Raw genomic sequence first — 19332 nt, 5'->3', positions numbered from 1 at the left:
GATCTACTAAAAGCAATTAAAGTTAAATTTAGGACTCAATTTAGGATAAAATAACACTTGCGAAATGTCAGATATGCCAAAGTTTCACTGGACACACCCTCTCCGACATGAAGGTAAGATGAGGAAAGAATAAAGGTTTGGAAATGTCAAAGTGTGATGAGTGTAATTTAGGAAAGAATTGACTGGATTTAGCCGAGACATCTGACAAACCTTTGCCTGCTATTCAAATTCATGCAACAAGTTCAATAACGTTTGTTGCTCTAATGATTTTAAACTTGATGTTGACTTTGGAAAATCACACATCTTTTTATCATGTCATATATCAGGATCTTTTATGGGACGTCCTGGCAGCCTGGAGGTCTACTGGCCGCTGACCATTTAATCGCAATATCCCCTGTTTGAGTCCAGCTGGGACCTTCCTGCATGTCCTCCTACTCTCTCTCTCCGCCTTCTCATTTGCTGTTAGCTCTCCGTTATGTATTACTACTACTGTTGCAGGCTAAATGAACTCTTCAGGCCTTTGAGAACAAGTGACAAAAACATCACTTTTTGGTGGAACTGTACGCTAGTGGTAGACATATGCAACTAGTGATGAAGAGCACAAGTAGAAAAAGGTTGGGAACCACTGCATTAGAAGACAGTGAAGCAAAACTCTGAGAAGAAGGATGATTCAGGGAAGATATGTAGTAAATCAATATGACATCTACCTGTCTCGGTGTCACATCTGTGTCCTCCAGCGATGCAGGTACCCTCCAACTCTCTTTAAATGACAGCTTGGCTTTGTCTCGTCTTTTTGGCACTTTTGAAAGTTTGGACTCTGGGCGTTCAGGGTCACTTGCCTCTCCTGTGTTTCCTCCCTCTGCCATCTCCACCTGTCCTGTACCTGCATCCTGTGCAGTGTCAACAACAGTCAGCTGTTTATTGTAACCAGCAGGTATTTGCGTTGCAGTTAAGGCATCCCCCTTCGCAATGCACAAGACTAAGCTCATTGTTCGCTCTTCGGCGTGATGGAAATCTGTCGTCTCCTCTTGTTTCACATGCGGAAATGTCGTTTCTGCCGAATGTGCATCGGTGAGCTGACACTCAGCAACAGTGCCACGTGATTTGGAGGAATTCAACACCTCATTGTGCATTAAGTCACGGCTTTCCGACTCTTCTTTGCACGATAACTTGGCACTTGTCGACTCCTCCAATTCTGTATTTACTAACGTCGAGGGTTTTTCTGGCAGCGATTCCACCACTTGAGACTCATTTAATGCATCGCTCTTTGAATAATGGATCTTCAAGTCTGTTTCATCTGATCCAGGACTCGATAATGTTGTAAAGACTCCAGATTTCTTCTCAGGAACACTTGAAACTTGTGTGAGCTGTGTAGAACTAAGCTCTGCCCCCTGTGAACATCTGGCGCCAACATTGTCCCGTGGCTGGACATCAGGCGTCTTCATGTCCGACACTATTGTAAACACTTTATCTGAGCTCACACAGTGTTTCTCCTCTTCTTGAGCATCAGGAGCTGTTGTAAATGTCTCTGATTGTGCTGCTGGATGAAGGCTCTTCAAGCCTGGACCAAAAATGGCATGTGGCTCTATGTCCAACACTATTGTAAACACTTTCTTTGGGGTCACATTGATGTCCTCACAGTGTTTCTCTTGTCCTTGAGCAGCTGTATCTGCCGTAAATGTCTCCGATTGTGCTGCTGGATGTTCAGACACATATTCAGGGGTATAAAGGGGGAAGTTGTCAGGCTTTGTTGCAACAAGGGGTGCGACACAGTGTGCTGAATTGATTTCTTTGGTATCGTCTGTGCCTATAGCTGACAATCTTGAGTCCTGGGTTGAGGTAGTGTCTTCCTGCAATGATTCGGTGTTCTCCTGCCGAGCTATTAAAGTCTTGTTATGAGTAGGAAGCGAGTCTGACATTAAGGTGTTATTTCCAGAAGGTGTCTTGTGCCCACAGCTTAAAGGATTGCTTTCCGTGTTCAATGTGCCAGGATCATCTTTTGGTGCAAAATAAGCCTTCATTGGTGGAGTTGATGTTAACTGCTGCGATTTGAAAACATCTGGGATTTCTGTGCATGAGAATTGATTAGGGACTTTCTCTTTGGTTGTCTCCAAAGTGCCTTCGGTTTTAGGTTTGTCGTCATCCTCGTTGTTTATTGCAGAAGAAGAAGCAGGCATGGCCGTGGTTTCACCAGGTGAAGCTAAATTTCCACTTCTAAAAGTTTCTTCAACAACTCTGCCTGGCAAATCTTTGTCCATCTCATCTTCACAACGACCTTGACTGATCTGGGAAACCTGTGAAGTTGAACAAAAATATTAAATCACAGAATCCTTGTATTACCATCATTATTACATTGGATGGTACAATTGTGTGACTGAGGAGAAACTCACCAGGTATTCGAGTGCAGGCGTGCTTTTACTGAGAGCATTTGAGGCCCTTTTCTCCAGCTTCTTTGTCACTTTTGTTCCCAGACAGTTTAGAAGAAAATCTCGTTCTGCGAGCACCTCACGAAGACCTTGTTGAAGCCTCAAACCCTCATCCAGAGCCGCCTATGAGAGCACAGACAGATATATAAGACCCTTTCACAGGTAAATTATATTTCAGAATTTAAATATTCAAGGTTATTACAATTTCTCCTGTGAGGAACATGAATGTATATACACAATCTCATGTCAATCTATCCAATAGCTGTTGAGACATTTTACTCAAAGCCACACATATCAATCACATGGTGGCACTAAAGGAAAAGTCAGGGGGTCACCAAAGTCATTAAGATAAATCATCTGCAAACAGTGAATGTTTGTACAAAATTGTGTATCAATCCATCTAGTAGTTGTTGAGATATTTCACAGGATATGTGAACATTTTGACCTGGTGGTAGCAATATGAAAAATCAAGAAGTCATCAAAGTTATTAGGATTCATCCTCTGGGAACATGAATGTCTGTACAAAATGTCACAGCAATCGATTAGGGCTGTAACTAAAGATTATTTTCATTGTTGATCTATCTGTTGATTATTTTCTCGATTAATCAATTAGTTGTTTGGTCTATAAAATGTCAGAAAATGTTGATCGTGTCTCATTTTGTCCACAACTCAAATATATTCAGTTTACTGTCATAAAGGAGTAAAGAAACCAGAAAATATTCACATTTAAGAAGCTGGAATCAGAGAATTTAGACTTTTTTCCTCTAAGAAATTATTCAAACCGATTAATCGATTATCAAAATAATTGGTGATTAATTTAATAATTGACAACTAATCGATGAATCGTTGCAGCTCTACAATCAATCCAACAGTTGTTGAGATATTTCCTTCAAGAATGAATCCTAAATTGTATTTAAGGTTAGATATACAAGCTGAAAATGTAAATCACTTTGCCATTAATAAATGATCGTCATATTATTTCATACTCATCAGTATTATTACTATACTTTAACAAACTAAATCCATCACTAAGACGACTGGCAGAACCAGAAGAGCACAGTTGGAGTTCAGCTTTAAGAGGTTTTGGCAGCAGCCGGTGAAGCTGATGGAAAAATGAGTCACAGCATGTTTATGATCTTTAGTAATGCCAAAGAGCAAACCTTTGACAAAATTAGCCACAGCATTATGTTCAGCATGTACCAGACAGAAGAGAAGGTATGAGGATAGAAGAAGAAGAATAGAGGATGGACCGGTGGCATTTTAAGAACAGCTCTGAAGTCCTGCTGGGCAGAACAATCATAGCTTTTTGTCCTGAGCCAGATACAGCAAAAGGTAATAGTCTTGGTATTAACACAAAGTGCAGGTCCAGATGGGATTGGATAGATGGTCTTGTTTTGCATTCATGGGATTATATAGATCAGTAAGAATCAATGTGCTCTGGGCTGAGAGCCTCTGACAGGCTGGGGATGTCTGACAGCATTAAGAGACGAACAAACCCATTATTGGTTTGAACTCTTCATGTCTTATATTACAATAAAGGTACGGAATAAATCACCCTTATCCTTTGAGTTGAATTGAACAGATGAGATTGGATTCTTGATGACATTTACATCTTTGTTTCGGTTTGTTTGTTAAATTTATTGCAAATACATCAATGCACGACGAACATGAAACCTGCCTTGGCGGAGGTCTGCGCTCTCCGAGTGCACTTCTAGTTATATATAAATTAATATTCTGGGTTTAAATAAATGGATTCATCGATAAATGTAAGGACACATTGGTGTGTTTTACCTGGCTGGGTGATGACGGTTCAGCTTGTACTGTTTGGCTCCACTTCTGCAGCTGGTTGATGACCTCTCTCACCCTGTTAGCAGTGCTTTCTGCACACTCCTGCTTCTTTTGTACACAAATGGACGTCAAGCTACAGAGTGAGAAAACAAGAGAGAGAGCAATGAGCCTTCCCTCTAGCGACCTTTTCCTGGCATAACTGAATAATAACAATTTCAATAATTACATTGCAAATTACTTTTCTATCAGCCTCTCACCACAGGCCCAAAAACCTTGAATTTAAGGACTCTCTTCCTCATTTGTGGCATAAAACAATTAGATTTTGAGCAGAATGTATGTCCATAAACCTCCATTCAGAGTCATCCTGGAATAAAGAGAAGTCTCCAGAAAAGTCTAAAAGTAAAGACATCAGATTTCCCCTGATTGTAGATGATGAAGTACCTGTCAAGGTCTTTAGCAACCGCATCAACAGTCAAAGTGACGTCTGCAGGAAGCATCTCTTGTGTGATGCTCGACTCTCCAGTCTTCTGCAAGTCTTGAACTTTAGCAGCCAACTCTGCCAGCCTGGTATCACAGTCCTGAAAGAGAGATAAATGCTTTTGATGCTTCTATATCTCCCCATGAACGTGTTACATACTGTTATTCAGGGATATACATCTTCTAGGATACCTGTATTGTAGACCACTGCTGTTTGAGCTGGCTGGTTTCATGCAACACTTCACGGTTCCCACACAGATTTTCAGCCAGGTCTTTCAGAGCTGTTTGCACACAGGAGACCTCTTCCTTCACTCGCTGAACTCTCTGGTTGTTGTTTTCTGTGAGCAGAGCCAGATCTTCTCTGATGCTACTGTCTAGTGCCCTCTTGTGGTGTTGGAGGTCGCTGACTTGCTGGGAGAGGCTGCTCTGGGCCTCGGCTGTGGAGCTGGCTGCGATGGAGTCCTTGAGTGTTACAATTTGTGAAAGGTCTTTTTCTATGTCGGTTGCTTCTTGTAGCAAAGCCTGAAAAGTGGAGAGAAACAAATAGATAAACAGGAATGCAATATGTGTGGCTTCATGTTGGGGAATTCTCCATCCCCTTTATAAAAATGTCTTTTTCAAGGTTTTAATGCAATGTGAAATGAAAAGCGTAACAGAGCTTGTTCCTGATTCAGAGAGTCAGTTTGCTTTATGGAGCTCACCTCCAGAGCTGCTACATCACTGATCCGTCCAGAGGTTTCTTTCTGGGCTTGACAGGCTGACATCTTTTCCTGCAGGGATGTCAATTTATGGCGACAGTCCTGCAGTGACCGGCCAAAATGTTCCTCATTACACACACCTTCCTCCAGGCGGGAACACACACCCTGTGGACATTTCAGGCACACCAAGCCACAGTCAGAGGGATTATATATATGTAATTTCATTTATTTATTACGGTTCTTAAATCCCATCAGATGAGCCACAAGAATCCGTCCATCAGCCCGACCTGCATGTTCCAAATGTGTTCATTTCAATGGATTTTAAACTGGATGTCAACACTACAACACTAAGTTTGTAAATCCTACTACTATCACGTTGAGTGGCAGAAGTTGGAGCTTTTAACCATGTATTTATTGCTGATAGATAATACATTTCAACTGACTTTTAACTAATTGTTTGACATTTTTATCGACTATTTTTAGCTGATTATCCTAACTGTATATATATATATAATTTATTTGTTAATTATGTCACTGTTGTCCATTTCTTTTAGATGACTTTTTCACTGGTTTATCCAATTATTTTGTAATAATTATTTCACTGTTATCCATTTCTTTTAGCTTACTTTGTAATTTTTTTGATCCATTACTTTTAGTGAATTATTTAATTGTTTATCCATTACCTTTTCACCAGTTTATCCAGAATGTTTAGCTAACTATTTCAACTTAAACTAGGTTTAATGCAATCTATAGTAAACAGCAAAACGTGGCTTTATGGTGTTACAACTGTCTCAGGTTAGTTAGTTTATGCTTTTTCAAATTAGTTAAGCTACTCTACAATCCTTCCATGTACTCGCAGGCAACTGCAGAAGTACCTAAAACATGATTATCACTTGAACTTGAAAAGTTCTACCTTCAGCTCATCCATTAGAGATGACCAGCAGGTCTCCAGCTCAGCCGAGGAGGGATCTTTCCAGATGGCGTCGATGGTTCCTTCAGCCAGCTCCCTCCTCTCTTCAGCCAGGCCGGTAAGAGTTAATGGCAGGGATTCAGCCTCCTCCTGCAGCTGACGGGCTAGAAGGCAGACTTGTCTGCGCTCAGAGGAGCCGGGCCAGGGGAATAAAGCTGGGAGCTGAGCAGCTCTGTGCTGCAGCTCCTCCACTCTGCGGCAGGCCTGCTGTCGTCGGGCCAGGTAGGAGGAGGAGAGGTCTGGGTCAGCTTGTAGAGCACTGAAGCACCAAGAGAAACAAATTAATAATACTAATACAGAGACAGACAAACTCCAACTGTTTGGCCTCTGACAGTGTATGATGTAGAGAAGCTAGAGCTATTAGAAAATGCCCTGCTTGGAAAAGGTATTTTGGAGCTTTAACAGAGTTTAAATGTGTGAAAGCAAGGCTGGAGATGATGCTGTAAGAGTTTATGGATATAGCAGTACAGAGTACAGAGGCAACAGTCTCAGCAGGGAGGAAGTGGAAGCCAAGGGATGCAGTTTTACAGGTTCAGGCAGCACTTACACTTAGGGATTTTGTAAAGCAGGTACAGCATGGGCGTGGGAGATTAGGACTAAGTATACCACAGCACAGCCTACTGTACATGGAACAAAGCATCAGCAGTTGGCAGGAGGAAACTGGTAGCAGAGGAATTTCAGAGGCTAGAAGAGGCTGCTAGATGTGCAGTCTCTTAGGAAAAGCAGGAGAGTTGGGAAAGTGTAGAAAAGAACAAAAAAATTGCTGGAGGGAAATGTGGGGCTTTAAAGCATGATGTGCTTCTATTTCCTCAAAATCTTAGTAAATGGACAGGTGAGGACTCAACAAGTTCTTTATGTTTGTCTCAAAGGTGTTATCTGCTCCACTCACCTGCTATGAGGCTGAACTGACTGGAGAAGGTTCCTCCACTGCTCCTCTGTTCTCTGAATGCTTTCCTGAACGTCCCGTTTCAGGTCGTCCTCATCACTCAGTCTGTGGCTCAGACGATTTCCAGTAACTCTGAGCTCTTCGAGGCGAGCCTCCCCCTCTGCCGTCGCACTTACCACAGCCTGAAAGATATATATTTACAGATTAGTTACACTGCGATCGCACCGACCTGTCACTGCAGGGACTGAAGAGCGTGTTGCTGAGTGTTTTTATCTGTGCAATAACAAATGGGACACTCCTTACTGAAGAACAAGTAGAAACAAATGTAGATGAAAAGAAACAACAGAACTGTGTAGACACACCCTTGAATGACACTGCACACTACTGACATTTTAAAACTGCATGAGAACAAAGTAAAATATTTGTTATTTAAAATATTCTTTTTGCTTATTGTAAAATGTCCAAAAGGTGATTCAGAGTAAAAGAGTTAAGGAGATATGTAGACAAACTGTGACAATGTTTTCTTACTCGAGCACAGTGAAGTCTCTGCTCTACGGGACTCTGGATGACGAGGTCAACAGTTTGTCTCAGATCTCCGACCCAGCACCGAGTGGACTTTAAAAGAGTCTGAAACAGCTCGACGTCCCTGCTCAGAGAGCTCTGCTCCTCCGTGGAGCCGTGCTGTACGTTGGTTACAAAGTTATGGTATCGTTTCAGCAGTTTGCTGCTCTCCTCCACAACAGCAGACTGCTGAAGTGCGCTGCTTTGTAAGGATGACACCAGCTGATTGATGACTTCTGTCCTCACCCTGCAGGGGAAAAACATCGGCAATTTTGATGATGCTCAGTTATTCACACTTCCAGATGTTAGTGATGGGACTAAAAGTGAGGGAAAGGTCACCAAGGATGTACAAGCATAGTTAAATCAGTAGGGAGTTTGTCACAACCTGCAGCTGTTTCAGTGTGCACAAGAAGAAAACAAAATAAGATATTCATCTACACTTAGTTAACAAAGTTTCATAATGAAACCATGTGTTCAAGGATGAGGGAATCTCTGCATCAGACAACTTGGAGTAAACATTTAAAGCTGTAATGCTGCACCTTATTAAATAAGTAAAAATATAATATGTAAGAATGCTGCAGCTTATTAAAAGCTTTAACTATAGCAGTGAGCTCCAGACCTTATCTCTCCAAACAGTGTTTTTAATCAGGGTTGCATGATTATAGTGAATTTAAAGATATTTAACGCCCTTTAAAATTGCTGGGTCTTACACCATAAATGGAAATAACAGGTGGGATAAATAATAAGTTGTGTTGTTTCAAGCCTTTTGTGTGCTAACAAACAGTCATGTGGTTAAGGATGAGTCAGTCGTCTCTAGAAAATAACAGGCTATATAAGCCCCCATCATCCCTGACTCATCAAAATCACAACACCGAACTCCTGCAGGCTGTTCAAGTGCTGGGTTACAGAGTTTAGTTACGACCTTCTGGGTCTAACTGAACACATTTGCATCTAAATGATCCTTTTAGTTTTCTATCATTTGGAAGATGTTACTATCATTTAGTGAGAATATCAACTGTAGCCACAATAAACTGAATATATAAAATATAAGAGTGCACACTAAATAAAGCATCCAGACACAGAAAACAGTAGTTCACCTTTGCTGAAGTGCTTCTTCTTGCAGGAGACTAAGATCCTCTTCCTTTGCTGCTTTTTCCTCAACGCCTTGCAACCATTGTTCCAAATGCTCACCCTCCCTTTGCAGCCTACAACACACACACACAGTTTTAATGCAGGCACGACACAGACACGCATAAGTACAATACACTGCAGATTAAAGTGACATCATAGAGAGAAAATAGTTCTTCAGACTTCAGAAAACAAGTTGAACCCGTCCTGCTGTCTTATCTTGTCTCCAGAGTTTGAACTGTATTAATCCCTCAGACTGTTTGTACTCAAAACTTACGTCTGTTACAGAGTATGGTTGGCAATATAAAATGCACCCTGCATGGTTTACTGAGCACAATTCATCCTTTTCACACAGCTCTTACACTTTGAGACTCATTAGCTACGCTGTTCAGTCACATAAAGTCTGGTTTGCCTGCTTTGTTTTTTTTATGCAGATCCCCTGATGACAACATTTGAAACACAGTTAAGTGATCGAGCAGCTATTAGACAAAGAAACATAAAGCATCTGAACAAGCGCCAGAAATACCCGACCAGCAGCTCTTTTAAGCTCTTATTGTAATGTGTGATTGTTGCATGTTATGTTGACTGATGTGTGTTTGCATGCTACATGTTGAGAAGAGGCATTAATCAACATTTCTGTACACATTACATGACAGTTGAATTGAAACTTGTTACCTGTCCAGAGCCTGGATATTCCTCTCAGTCTGTTCTTCCACCTCAGAGAAGAGCTGCTGGGTGTTTCTGACTTTATCCTGCAGCTTAACCGCGTCCGCAGACAGACTCTGAAGGCTGACTGGACTCGCTATGGAGGCCATGACACGCAGATCCTCCAGCACGCTCTCTGCCTGCTCATCCTGCGTCTGGAGCTCAAAAAGTAGATCCTGAAGAGAAACATAAGTTACGGTTGGTGACACTAGCTTCATCGTCACACTTTACTGCTACTATGTGTTGAATTTTTACATGATTATAGCTTCTCTCTGAAGTGTAAAATCACATGTTTCTTGTACACTTTGCGACACATATAAAACTAAATACAACATTTTACCTTGAGTTTTGCAAGAACTGTTGCAACGTCTGAACCAGTGAGAGTGAGGAGGGAGTCCTGAATCTTCTGGAGGGAGTTGAAGCATTCAGCCATCCTGGCAGTAATGTGTCCCTTAGCAGCCACCATCTGCCTATAAACGTCCTCCACTTCAAAAACAAGCTCCTTCAGCTGCTCCATCTTCTTCCTCATCTGGGTCTCCACAACCTAGACAAAACAAAAATCAATCAAGAGACCTGTTGTAACTCCATCTGATCAACTGTATCTGTCTGCAACATATGAGCCTGAAACACCAACACCCTGAACACAAAAGTTGCATGCTGTACCTGCAGCTCCAGAGGAGGCTCTGTGCTATGAAGCAGCACCTGAATCTCAGTGGCTCTTCGGTGGAAACGCTTCATATTCTCCTCTTGGGCCACAATCTCATTCTGGAGACAGTTAGAGGGAGATGATCATTGTTTAAAACAACTCTAGAGAACATTTAACAACCCATAAAACAAACCGGACAGATCCAACCCTGTGTGTTACAGAATGAAACAGGAAGACAGTTTTACCTGCAAGGCCATGAATTCGTCTTCTGTCTGAAAGGACGGAGACTGAGCAAATACTGCTACTTTATTGGCGGTCCAGCTCTCCATGTCTGCTCCCAGCTGGAGGACCCCATCCCACAGAGTCAGACCACGGTGTAGGCCTTCAAGGTGGGAATCTGTTCTCTCTGAAATCTGCAAGAATTTGAGTTGCAATGAATGCGAGCACTCATCCTACAACACCCAACTCAACTCAACATAAGACTTTAGAAATGACATAGAGCAGCAACACATAAAACACAAGGGTAGATACTATTTGTGCAGTAAATCCTGCTTTAATAACAGTACGTAAAATACTGAATCCTCTGCAAGAAAACCAGTTAAAAAAAAGATTCTTCTGAAATGTAGAGGTTTAACATAATGTCTCTTCTGTGATAGATATTTTTGAAAGCCAATATTTGAAACAGCAGAGACCAAGGATAGCAGTACGTGAGCAATTTTGCAAAGAAAATAACACAAAATAAACAAATAATACTAACTGAGAAAAGATTAACATTCACAAAAAGGCAAAATAATAATGCAAAAACTAACATTTTCTATGATACAAAAAAGAAAAAATAGAAATGTGATATTGGCTTATCATGAAAACAAACAAACAAAAAATGCCACATCTTTTGATAAATTAAATTATAATATATCAACACAGGTTGTTTCCTGTGGTGGTATATTATTATATTTTAAAAGCAAATGTATAAAGTTTTGTAAAAAATTGGCGAGTTGAAACTTTAAAGTGACTGAACTCACATCCAGCCAGCGGTCCATGAGAGCATCCGCTTCATCCTCAAATGGGATGATGGTGCATTCTGGGATCTTACGCAGATGAGTGTGAAGCTGCCTGCAGACACTGCGGACCTCCTCTATGCCGTCGCCGAGGCCAATCAGCTCCGCTTTTGTTTCCTGGACCTGAGAAACACACACAAACAACACATATAAAACACACTCAACCAAACAAATGAAGAACCAGAGCCAATGATATAGCAGGGACACAGAAATGATTTGGTCTACGTTGACTGCACTTCATTTAGCAAGATGACCAACAACCCAAACTCACAAAACACCTTAATGAAACAGTGTGGTATACCTTCGTGTGCAGTCTCTGCAGGTTGTCTCTCCCCATGTAGGAGGCTTGTTCACTGATGGTGCTCTCTGCCCTCTGCAGTGTCCCACTCAGCTCACCACGAATGCTCTGAAACCTCTTCAGCAGCTCTGTTAGGGCGAAGCACTTCTCCAGCCTGTATATGTGATCCATAACACAACACACAAATGCACCAAACTCAGCAAAGCACTTTGACATAGAAGTAAATCACAAAGGACTGAAACGGCTCCCCCTTACCGTTCAGTTACGGCTTTTGTCGCCTCCTCCCAGACATCCTCCGCCTCTCTGGTTTGACTCCCATCAGGGATGCCTGATTGTGAGGATTCATCTTGTAGGTGCTGCAGCTCAGCGAGGTGGCCAGCAAGACGACTTTCCAGCTCTGTCAAGGCACGTGTCCTGCAGGAGATGAAAACAATCATTAGTGTACGAGATCCACAATAGAGTATTTGTCTTTTTTAGAGGGGTACAGGGGGTCTTTAGGGGGAGATAGCAGGTCAACAGTAGATGTCACATAGAAGTGGTGAACATCATCTGAAAGCTGGGAACCTGAAGATTAATTTGAGATGCAGTTCAGCACTGTGTCAAGATTCATTCATAAAATAAATTGTAAAAGTGTTTAGAACATTATGATGGAAGTTTATGATGTCCATTCCCATGCGCACTTACGTCTCATAAGTTGTTGCAAACTTTTATATATTATAACTTATAACTTTGGAGCATTATTTATGGTTGGTTCCAATATATTCCTTAAGTTTTTTGTATCTTCACTCTAGCTCGAAAACCTGAAGCTGCTACAGCCTCTGAAAGACAGTAAAGTCAGTCAGGATCGCGGGTCTCAGAGGGTTACATGGAGGGTACTGACATTCACTATTTCTTAAGAGTTATCATTGTTTTAGCATACCAATAAGGCTATGCGTGCATAATATAATAATGTATAATACCATTAGAATATTTCTATTTTGAACATGGCATCTTAGATTGTAATATTCCCCTAACTTTAAGCATCATATAGCTGTTGTATTTGTTAGATGTAATGCATGAAACTTTTGTAGGGGTGTAGAGGTATTAGTTTTTGGACCCAGATCAGTGTTGTACCTGTGCTGCAGAGCAGGCAGGGAGGGCTCCTGTAATCTCAGCTGCTCCGCTGCTCCCCTTATCTCCCTCAGAGCGCCCAACAAGGCAACTCTCCTCTGTATAAAACGCTTCTTCTCCTCTCCTTCTTTCTTAACCTGGCTTCTTCTTCTTCTCTGGTCCTCGGCTTTCAAGACATCCCCTTCAGACGTCCGTGTCTTCGCATCATTCTCATCTCCTTCCAGCCTACTCCTTTTGGCCTCCAACCCTGCCTCCTCTTCCCTCCTACTTGGAGTGGGATGCTCCAGCTCCTGTGGTGCACCATCCCCAGTGTCTGTCTGACGTATCTGCATAGGATTCAACTCCTGGATTTGCTCTCTTCCCACTGGAAATAACTCATCTTTTCTCTCCCTCTTCCTGCTTCTCATCAGCTCTTTCTCCACGTCCACAGCTCGCTGGGACAATGATGTCACCACATCCTGGCACGTCACTGTTGCACCATCCACGGTCAGAGTCATCCCCGCTGCCTTTAAAGTGCTGTCAACGCTATCAGCTTGCTCCGCGGCAGTCTGCAACCTCTGCTGCATTGCTGCCTGCCAAGAGTGTCTCTCCTGCTCCCAGTCTGCCTCGTGTTGCTGTCTGCTGGGGTCCTGGTTCGCCAGCAGGTTCCGGATCTCGGCCTCGACTTCCCTCACCGTGGCCAGGAAGCGATGCAGAGCCCGGGCCGCTGACTGAACCTTCTCCAGCCGCTGTCTGAGCTGCTCAAGATGATGGACACCGCTGTGGAGAGCCTGGCAGAGGGATGACGGGGATGTGGCTCGTCTTTCCTCTTCAGCTCCTCGTTCCGATAGCTTTCTCATTTCAGACCGCAGTCTGTCATCCATCTCCTGGGTAACGCAAGAGGGATTGATAATAATGTTTGCATATTTCACTCTCTGAATTAAAGTGTCAATTGTTATAAAAACATATAGATGTACCTTTAAATCAGATAGCAGTCTGGGATCAGCCAAGGTGAAGGAGGAGATGTCCACAGACTCTCTGACGATCCGGTCCAGTCGTTCTGTGATCAGCGCCATCAGGTCAGCAGTATTCTCTAGAGATGTCATCCTGACACAAACCAAAGAAAGTTGTTATTATAAATAAAGTAAATCTACACTGAATTGTAAATCTTCAAACAACAGAAATGTAAGAACTGAGATATTAACCCATACCTTTTAAGTACTTCCTGTTTGGAGGAGTGCTCTTCCTGTTGGATGGCGGCTGTCTCTGGGAGGAGGGTCCACTCAACCTCCTGCTTGGTCTCCACGGTGTCGCCCCTGACAACCGCCTGGGAGATGGGAGAGTCGCATAGTAAGAGTCCAGAGAAGGAAAGAGCAAGAGATGGAGCGGCGAGTGAGCCTATCCAATTACTGAGGATTAGTGCTCTGCAGCTGGTGCCGTGTCTTCTACAGGTCAGCCAATGAGACGCCTGAGGTTTTTTCTGACCAGGAAGACTTAAGTAAAGGACACTTTAAATGCAGTGTATAAAGTAAATAAGATTAATTTAGGGTAATTAACATATGCAGCATACACAGTTTAACTACAAGTCACATCATAGTGTTTTTCTTTGTGTTACCATTTCGCTGGAATAGTTACAGCAAAAACCCGTCTCATATTAACTTCAAATTACAAAGCTGGACAGGCAAAATGTTTGGATAAAGAAAACGTGAAAAAATTAAAATTAAATGTCTATGATGTATACTGTATATTTATCCAATTATGTATGTATTTATTTGTATTATTTTATTCATTACTATTTTTATTATTATAATTTTCATGATATCTGGTGTCAATTTAGTTAATTCTGTTAATTTTGTATCTCTAAAAATTAAATAAAAAGAGTTATAAAAAAAGAAAAACTGAAATGTAAAAGCACACTTATTCTAGTGACGTTCTAGTTTGCAGGTAGAAATCAAAGAAAAAGGCAGAAAGTAGCATACTCATTACTTTGCCTTCTTCAGCATCAGCATCCCGAAGAAGGCAAAATGTGTAAAAACATGGATGTCTAGGATTTAAAGTAAAAAGACGGCATCTAAGTTATGACAATGAGCTGTCTTTCTTTGATGTAAAGCATAAATGTCATGTGTCTTATAACTTTGGTTGCAACAGAGAGGAGTGTAGCAGGCCACAGAACTGCCTGACTCACCCAAATGATGATGTACTGTTGAGTACAGACACTGACAACTTTAAAGCAATGTTTGTATGAAAGAGAGGGAATTAAAACTGAAGCGTGGAATCTAAACATCTTCTAAATCACAGTGAGTGGGTGCTACATCTAATGAAACATTAGCACTGAAACCACCTCCATCCTGATCCTGAGAAAATCAAGAAAAACAAACATATGTGTTCTCTTCCTACCTGTAGATGAGCTTGGGTCTGCTGGTTGCTCTCTGTGATGTGCAGTAGACGAGCTTTCAGCGGCTGCTCTTTGGCTCGAAGTGAGGATTTAAGATTTTTCCCTGACCTGCAGCCTTTACGTTGCATCAGGTCATCCTCACTCTCTGTTGGGACGTCCCGAGCTGGCAGCTGGAGGATATCAGCGCCACGAGGCTGCACTGACGCAGCACCACACACAGGTGAGGGGTCTTGTTGTGAGCCGTCCACGCTTTGTTTCTGCGGGAGATTGTTGCTCTGCTGTGAGTCGGCCGACACGCCAGTCGCTCTCAGCGGGGTGTTTCCCCGGAGCTGCCGTCCCCTGCTGAGTTAAAAAAGGTTTATCAGTGGGAGGTTGGGGCCAGTCAGATAGAACCCACTCAGACCTGCAGGAATCTCATTAAGATTAATAGACTTGAAGGATTACAGAGTGACAAATGATAATAAATAATCTGTCTGCTTCAACTCAACCATGCAGTTCAACTTTAACTCACTTCACAGTTTATAGACTCATAATTAATATCACAAAATTCTGTTCTATTTCTGTCCAACTTTAGTAAATTAAAATGACTACAACCTGACAATCTACTTAATGTTGAATGTGTTACCCAGTGCTGTAGTTAAGACCACCTAAACTGAGACTAAGTAATGACCAAGACCAGAGTGTATCAAGACCGAGACAAGTCCAAGACTTTGAGGGGTTGAGTATGAGTATGATATGAGTCTGTACAAGACTGAAGGAATGAAACGCATTACCTTTGCTTCAGAGCAGAGCAGACATGTGTGAAAATACATGTAAGATTTCCTGCTTAAGTGTGGTTATGTATATTACACCTCATCATGTCTTTATTTAGCATTATATTACCAGTCAGACGGGAGCACTGTGTCACTGGGTTGTGTTTCCTGTGCTTCATCTGACTCCCTCGGTTGGTCTGTTGCTTGGCAGGAGGATTTCCCTGGTGTTAGTGTGTCACACAGCTCTTGGAGTGATTCAACCTCAACAGACGCAGCTCCGTCCGTGACGACCTGGGAGGAGGAATGGGAACTTCTGAGAAACAGAAATCAACTACCTACTATCTACCATCTTTCTGATCTTTTGCCGATATCATACAGTTTGCCAGTCAGCACAATCAGATGTTAATGCTATGTTACGGAGTTATGACAAATACCTGCTGCTGCAGCAAAGAGTCATGGTCAGTCTGGTCAGTGGCTTCATGCAGTTGAGTGTTAGTTTGAGTTTCACATTGCACAACAGACCACAAGATGGGAACAAAGGCGGCCATTTCTCTACGTACATCCTGAGTATGACACAAACAAGCAGAAACTGAAATTATCTGACATAAACTGACATACTGACAGATTATCATGGTATATCATGGCTGTTAAAGTTAAAGGGAAACACCAAAATACTGAATTAATTGGTCTCTTCAGTTATGAATGTGTGCTACAGTGTTACAGGATTACCAGAAAAGTTAGATATTGTAAGTAAAACAGTTACTATGGAGAGCTTTTTGCTTTCTGGGTGAGAGTTAGACGAGAGGATCAATACCACTCCTTTATAGTGGGTGTAACCGTCTTTTGTGTACAGCCCCCGTCATACCTCCCACTGCTTTCTGACCGAGTCAGAGAGGAGCATCAAGTCCTGGAGTTGGGGCCCAGTGCAAAAGGCCCCCAAACCCTCCACAGCACCCAGGAACTCCTCGAGGATGGCAGGCTGCAGACTCTTTAAAGCTTTCTGCACACAAAGACATAGAGCTGGACAAACGTGCACAGACAAGACTGGAAGCTATGCAAAGCAGAACACCACAGACCTTTACAGATTGGGTCCTAATTCTGAGATTTGAGTTTTGGAGGTCTGGATGTTGTTGCACAAAAAACATTCGCTCTATTCTAAGCATTCGATAAGCAACAAGTGGGTTGAAAGCTGCTTTTACAGTCACTTTGAAATGTCTCACACAATAACGGGCAAGTGCAAAAGTGGAATTTTGGCAAATGATGAAAAATTCCCAAGATGAATAAAGACTAATATATAATATACTTTTGTTTTCGGACAGTTAAAAAGGGTGAGTGACGTCCTTATTCTCCATCATTTAATATGTAAATCTGTACCTGTTTCCTCTTGGCTTGAGACTGTGAAATCTCTTTGCCTCCAAATAACTTGATGGCTTGCTGGATGCGTCCTTGCAGATGAAACCTGGCCTTCTCCAGTCTGCTCCTCGCCATTGACTGGGCTTTTGAATGAACTTCGCTGCGGTCCATAACCGGTGGCTGTGGAGGTGTTTTAACACTCTGTACAGTGTTTGGTTGCCATTTCATTCTGGATTTTGATGTTGGAGTTTGTGAGAGGGGTGAGCTCTCCTTTTCCTCTGGGACTGGACTTAACACATTTTTAGACAGAGCAGGTCTTTTTGGTCCAACAGGAGTTTGGGTCAAAGCAGGTAGTAGTTGATCATTTTGACTTGAAGCTCGAGCGTGGGAGTTTGAAAATGACTGAGGCTGGATCATGGGCTCAGATTCAGCCTCTTTTACAGAGTGAATATGAGGAACTGGTTCCCTCAGCGGCTGAGGCAGCATTTGGATCTTAACATGTGGTATAACAATGGTCGGTTTATCCTGTGTGTTCTGGTTTTTAGGCCGACCCTGGAGACCTTTTGTTCTTCGTCGAGGCGTAGGACATGGAATCTCAGGTGAAGCCTGATGTTGGTCCTGGCTTTGCAGCATAACATTCCCAATCTGGTCTACATGTTTGGTTCTGGCTACAACAAACAACCCTGCCTCTGGCTGCCTCTGTGTCTGATGGGCTGTTTCGACATGTCGCAGAAACCCAACGGAGCTAAACAGCCCAAGAATCTCCTAAAAAAACAAAACACATTCAAAGTAAGTCTCATAGAAATATGAATAACTTGAGGAACTGAAAGCTCCCACTCACTGATTTAACTGACCTGGCAGTGGGAGACTGCCTCTGAGATCCTGTTCTGAAAGCCAGAGGTACTGAGGTGCTGCAGAGGAGAGGTTGTCTGTACTCGTGCCACAACGTCCTGCAGATCCTTTCCCTCAGTTACGACCTGGTTCTCCAGCTGCAAGCCTCGAGAGATCAGCACCTAGGGAGGATTATATAGCCTTCAATGTGATATCTGTACTGTATTGTTTGATTCTAAGGACCTAAACCAAACTTTACGGGAGACATTAATGCTTTATATTTGCCCTAAAGTCACACCAAAGGCACTGAGAGGAAGTGTTGATGCTCCCCCTGGCCCACACAGTCTGTGCACACCACAAGTTTATGTGCATATTATCTGGCAACATAGTCAACTGGAAAATTCATGGAAAAAGGTGTCACACTACTACAGCACCCACACAATTTACAGGTAAATACTGGGAAACAGTGTAAAAACAAAACAGCAATGAGCACATAAGGTCAAACTTGGGGACAGAGAGAGTGAAAAAATACGTCAGAAACGTTATTGTTAAAAATCTGGGGTTTGTTTCACCCTATTTGCAAAACACAAGCTGCAATTTGACGTCATTTAACGTAGAAAACAAAATAATGCCTAATTAGATAGAAAGTGAACAAAGTTTTGGTTTGCTGACTTTGGCCGTAGGATCCAATGAAGAGCGTCGTCTGTGCTGTTTCTCCTTTAGGTGCTGGTAACAGTCCAGAGCCTCAGTGCTCCAGTGGTCCAGCTCAGCCAGACGGCCCTCCAGCCTGGACGCAGCCCGCTGCAGCTCTCCATACGCCCTCTCTGCTTCAGCAAGCATCTGTCATACAGATACAAGCAATCAGGACTGAACCTTACCCTTAGTTTGTCACACTACAACACAGGAGAGCAGCACTATGCACTCAGGATAATAGATCAATAACACATCTTGTGAAAATGTTGTAATTGTAACAACTGCAGCATTTCCTCTTTCTAGTCTTATATAAAAATTGAGCATATGTTCACATGTGTACTGGTTTAATAAAGCTTCAGAATGGGTTTAGTCAAAAACTAGAAGAAGGAACAAGGCCTGTTGAAATGCATCACAGTCAGTCAGAGAGTTTTTGCAGCAGAGTACCTGTGGGAGATTTTGCTGGAGGTTCTCTGTGTGGCTTGATTGAAAGTCCGAGGATGGACTGAGAGATGAAAGATCCACCTCTGCCATCTTTTTACTCAGCAGCTGATAAAAAGCACAAGAAGTAAAAACAGAGA

At 42.4% G+C, this 19332-nt stretch overlaps 1 protein-coding gene across 3 annotated transcripts in view; it reads right to left on the bottom strand.

Annotated features, from left to right (window-relative positions):
- The window catches only part of syne2a (spectrin repeat containing, nuclear envelope 2a), a 90080-nt gene that overhangs the window by 58974 nt on the left and 11774 nt on the right, over window positions 1–19332 (bottom strand). For 2 of the 3 annotated variants that reach the window (XM_074614847.1, XM_074614848.1), the window contains exons 19-46: window positions 19199–19300; window positions 18734–18901; window positions 18085–18243; window positions 17252–17995; window positions 16743–16877; window positions 16312–16440; window positions 16008–16168; window positions 15128–15464; window positions 13942–14057; window positions 13708–13837; window positions 12755–13617; window positions 11897–12055; window positions 11645–11795; window positions 11308–11466; window positions 10531–10698; window positions 10303–10404; window positions 9980–10183; window positions 9610–9815; window positions 8904–9011; window positions 7774–8053; window positions 7249–7427; window positions 6303–6618; window positions 5393–5554; window positions 4884–5213; window positions 4656–4792; window positions 4218–4347; window positions 2391–2549; window positions 708–2294 (exon numbers count right to left, since the gene is read on the bottom strand). In XM_074614847.1, coding sequence (XP_074470948.1) covers window positions 708–2294; window positions 2391–2549; window positions 4218–4347; window positions 4656–4792; window positions 4884–5213; window positions 5393–5554; window positions 6303–6618; window positions 7249–7427; window positions 7774–8053; window positions 8904–9011; window positions 9610–9815; window positions 9980–10183; window positions 10303–10404; window positions 10531–10698; window positions 11308–11466; window positions 11645–11795; window positions 11897–12055; window positions 12755–13617; window positions 13708–13837; window positions 13942–14057; window positions 15128–15464; window positions 16008–16168; window positions 16312–16440; window positions 16743–16877; window positions 17252–17995; window positions 18085–18243; window positions 18734–18901; window positions 19199–19300 — 7581 coding nt within the window. Of the gene's footprint in view, window positions 1–707; window positions 2295–2390; window positions 2550–4217; window positions 4348–4655; window positions 4793–4883; window positions 5214–5392; window positions 5555–6302; window positions 6619–7248; window positions 7428–7773; window positions 8054–8903; window positions 9012–9609; window positions 9816–9979; window positions 10184–10302; window positions 10405–10530; window positions 10699–11307; window positions 11467–11644; window positions 11796–11896; window positions 12056–12754; window positions 13618–13707; window positions 13838–13941; window positions 14058–15127; window positions 15468–16007; window positions 16169–16311; window positions 16441–16742; window positions 16878–17251; window positions 17996–18084; window positions 18244–18733; window positions 18902–19198; window positions 19301–19332 lie in introns of all 3 variants that reach the window. The other variant, XM_074614846.1, reaches the window with a different exon arrangement.

The sequence above is a fragment of the Sebastes fasciatus genome, chromosome 18 (assembly GCF_043250625.1).
Source record: "Sebastes fasciatus isolate fSebFas1 chromosome 18, fSebFas1.pri, whole genome shotgun sequence".
In the NCBI taxonomy this organism is placed as follows: Eukaryota; Metazoa; Chordata; class Actinopteri; order Perciformes; family Sebastidae; genus Sebastes; species Sebastes fasciatus.
Note: the sequence above shows the minus strand (reverse complement) of the source record. Positions and strands in the feature narration are given on the sequence as shown.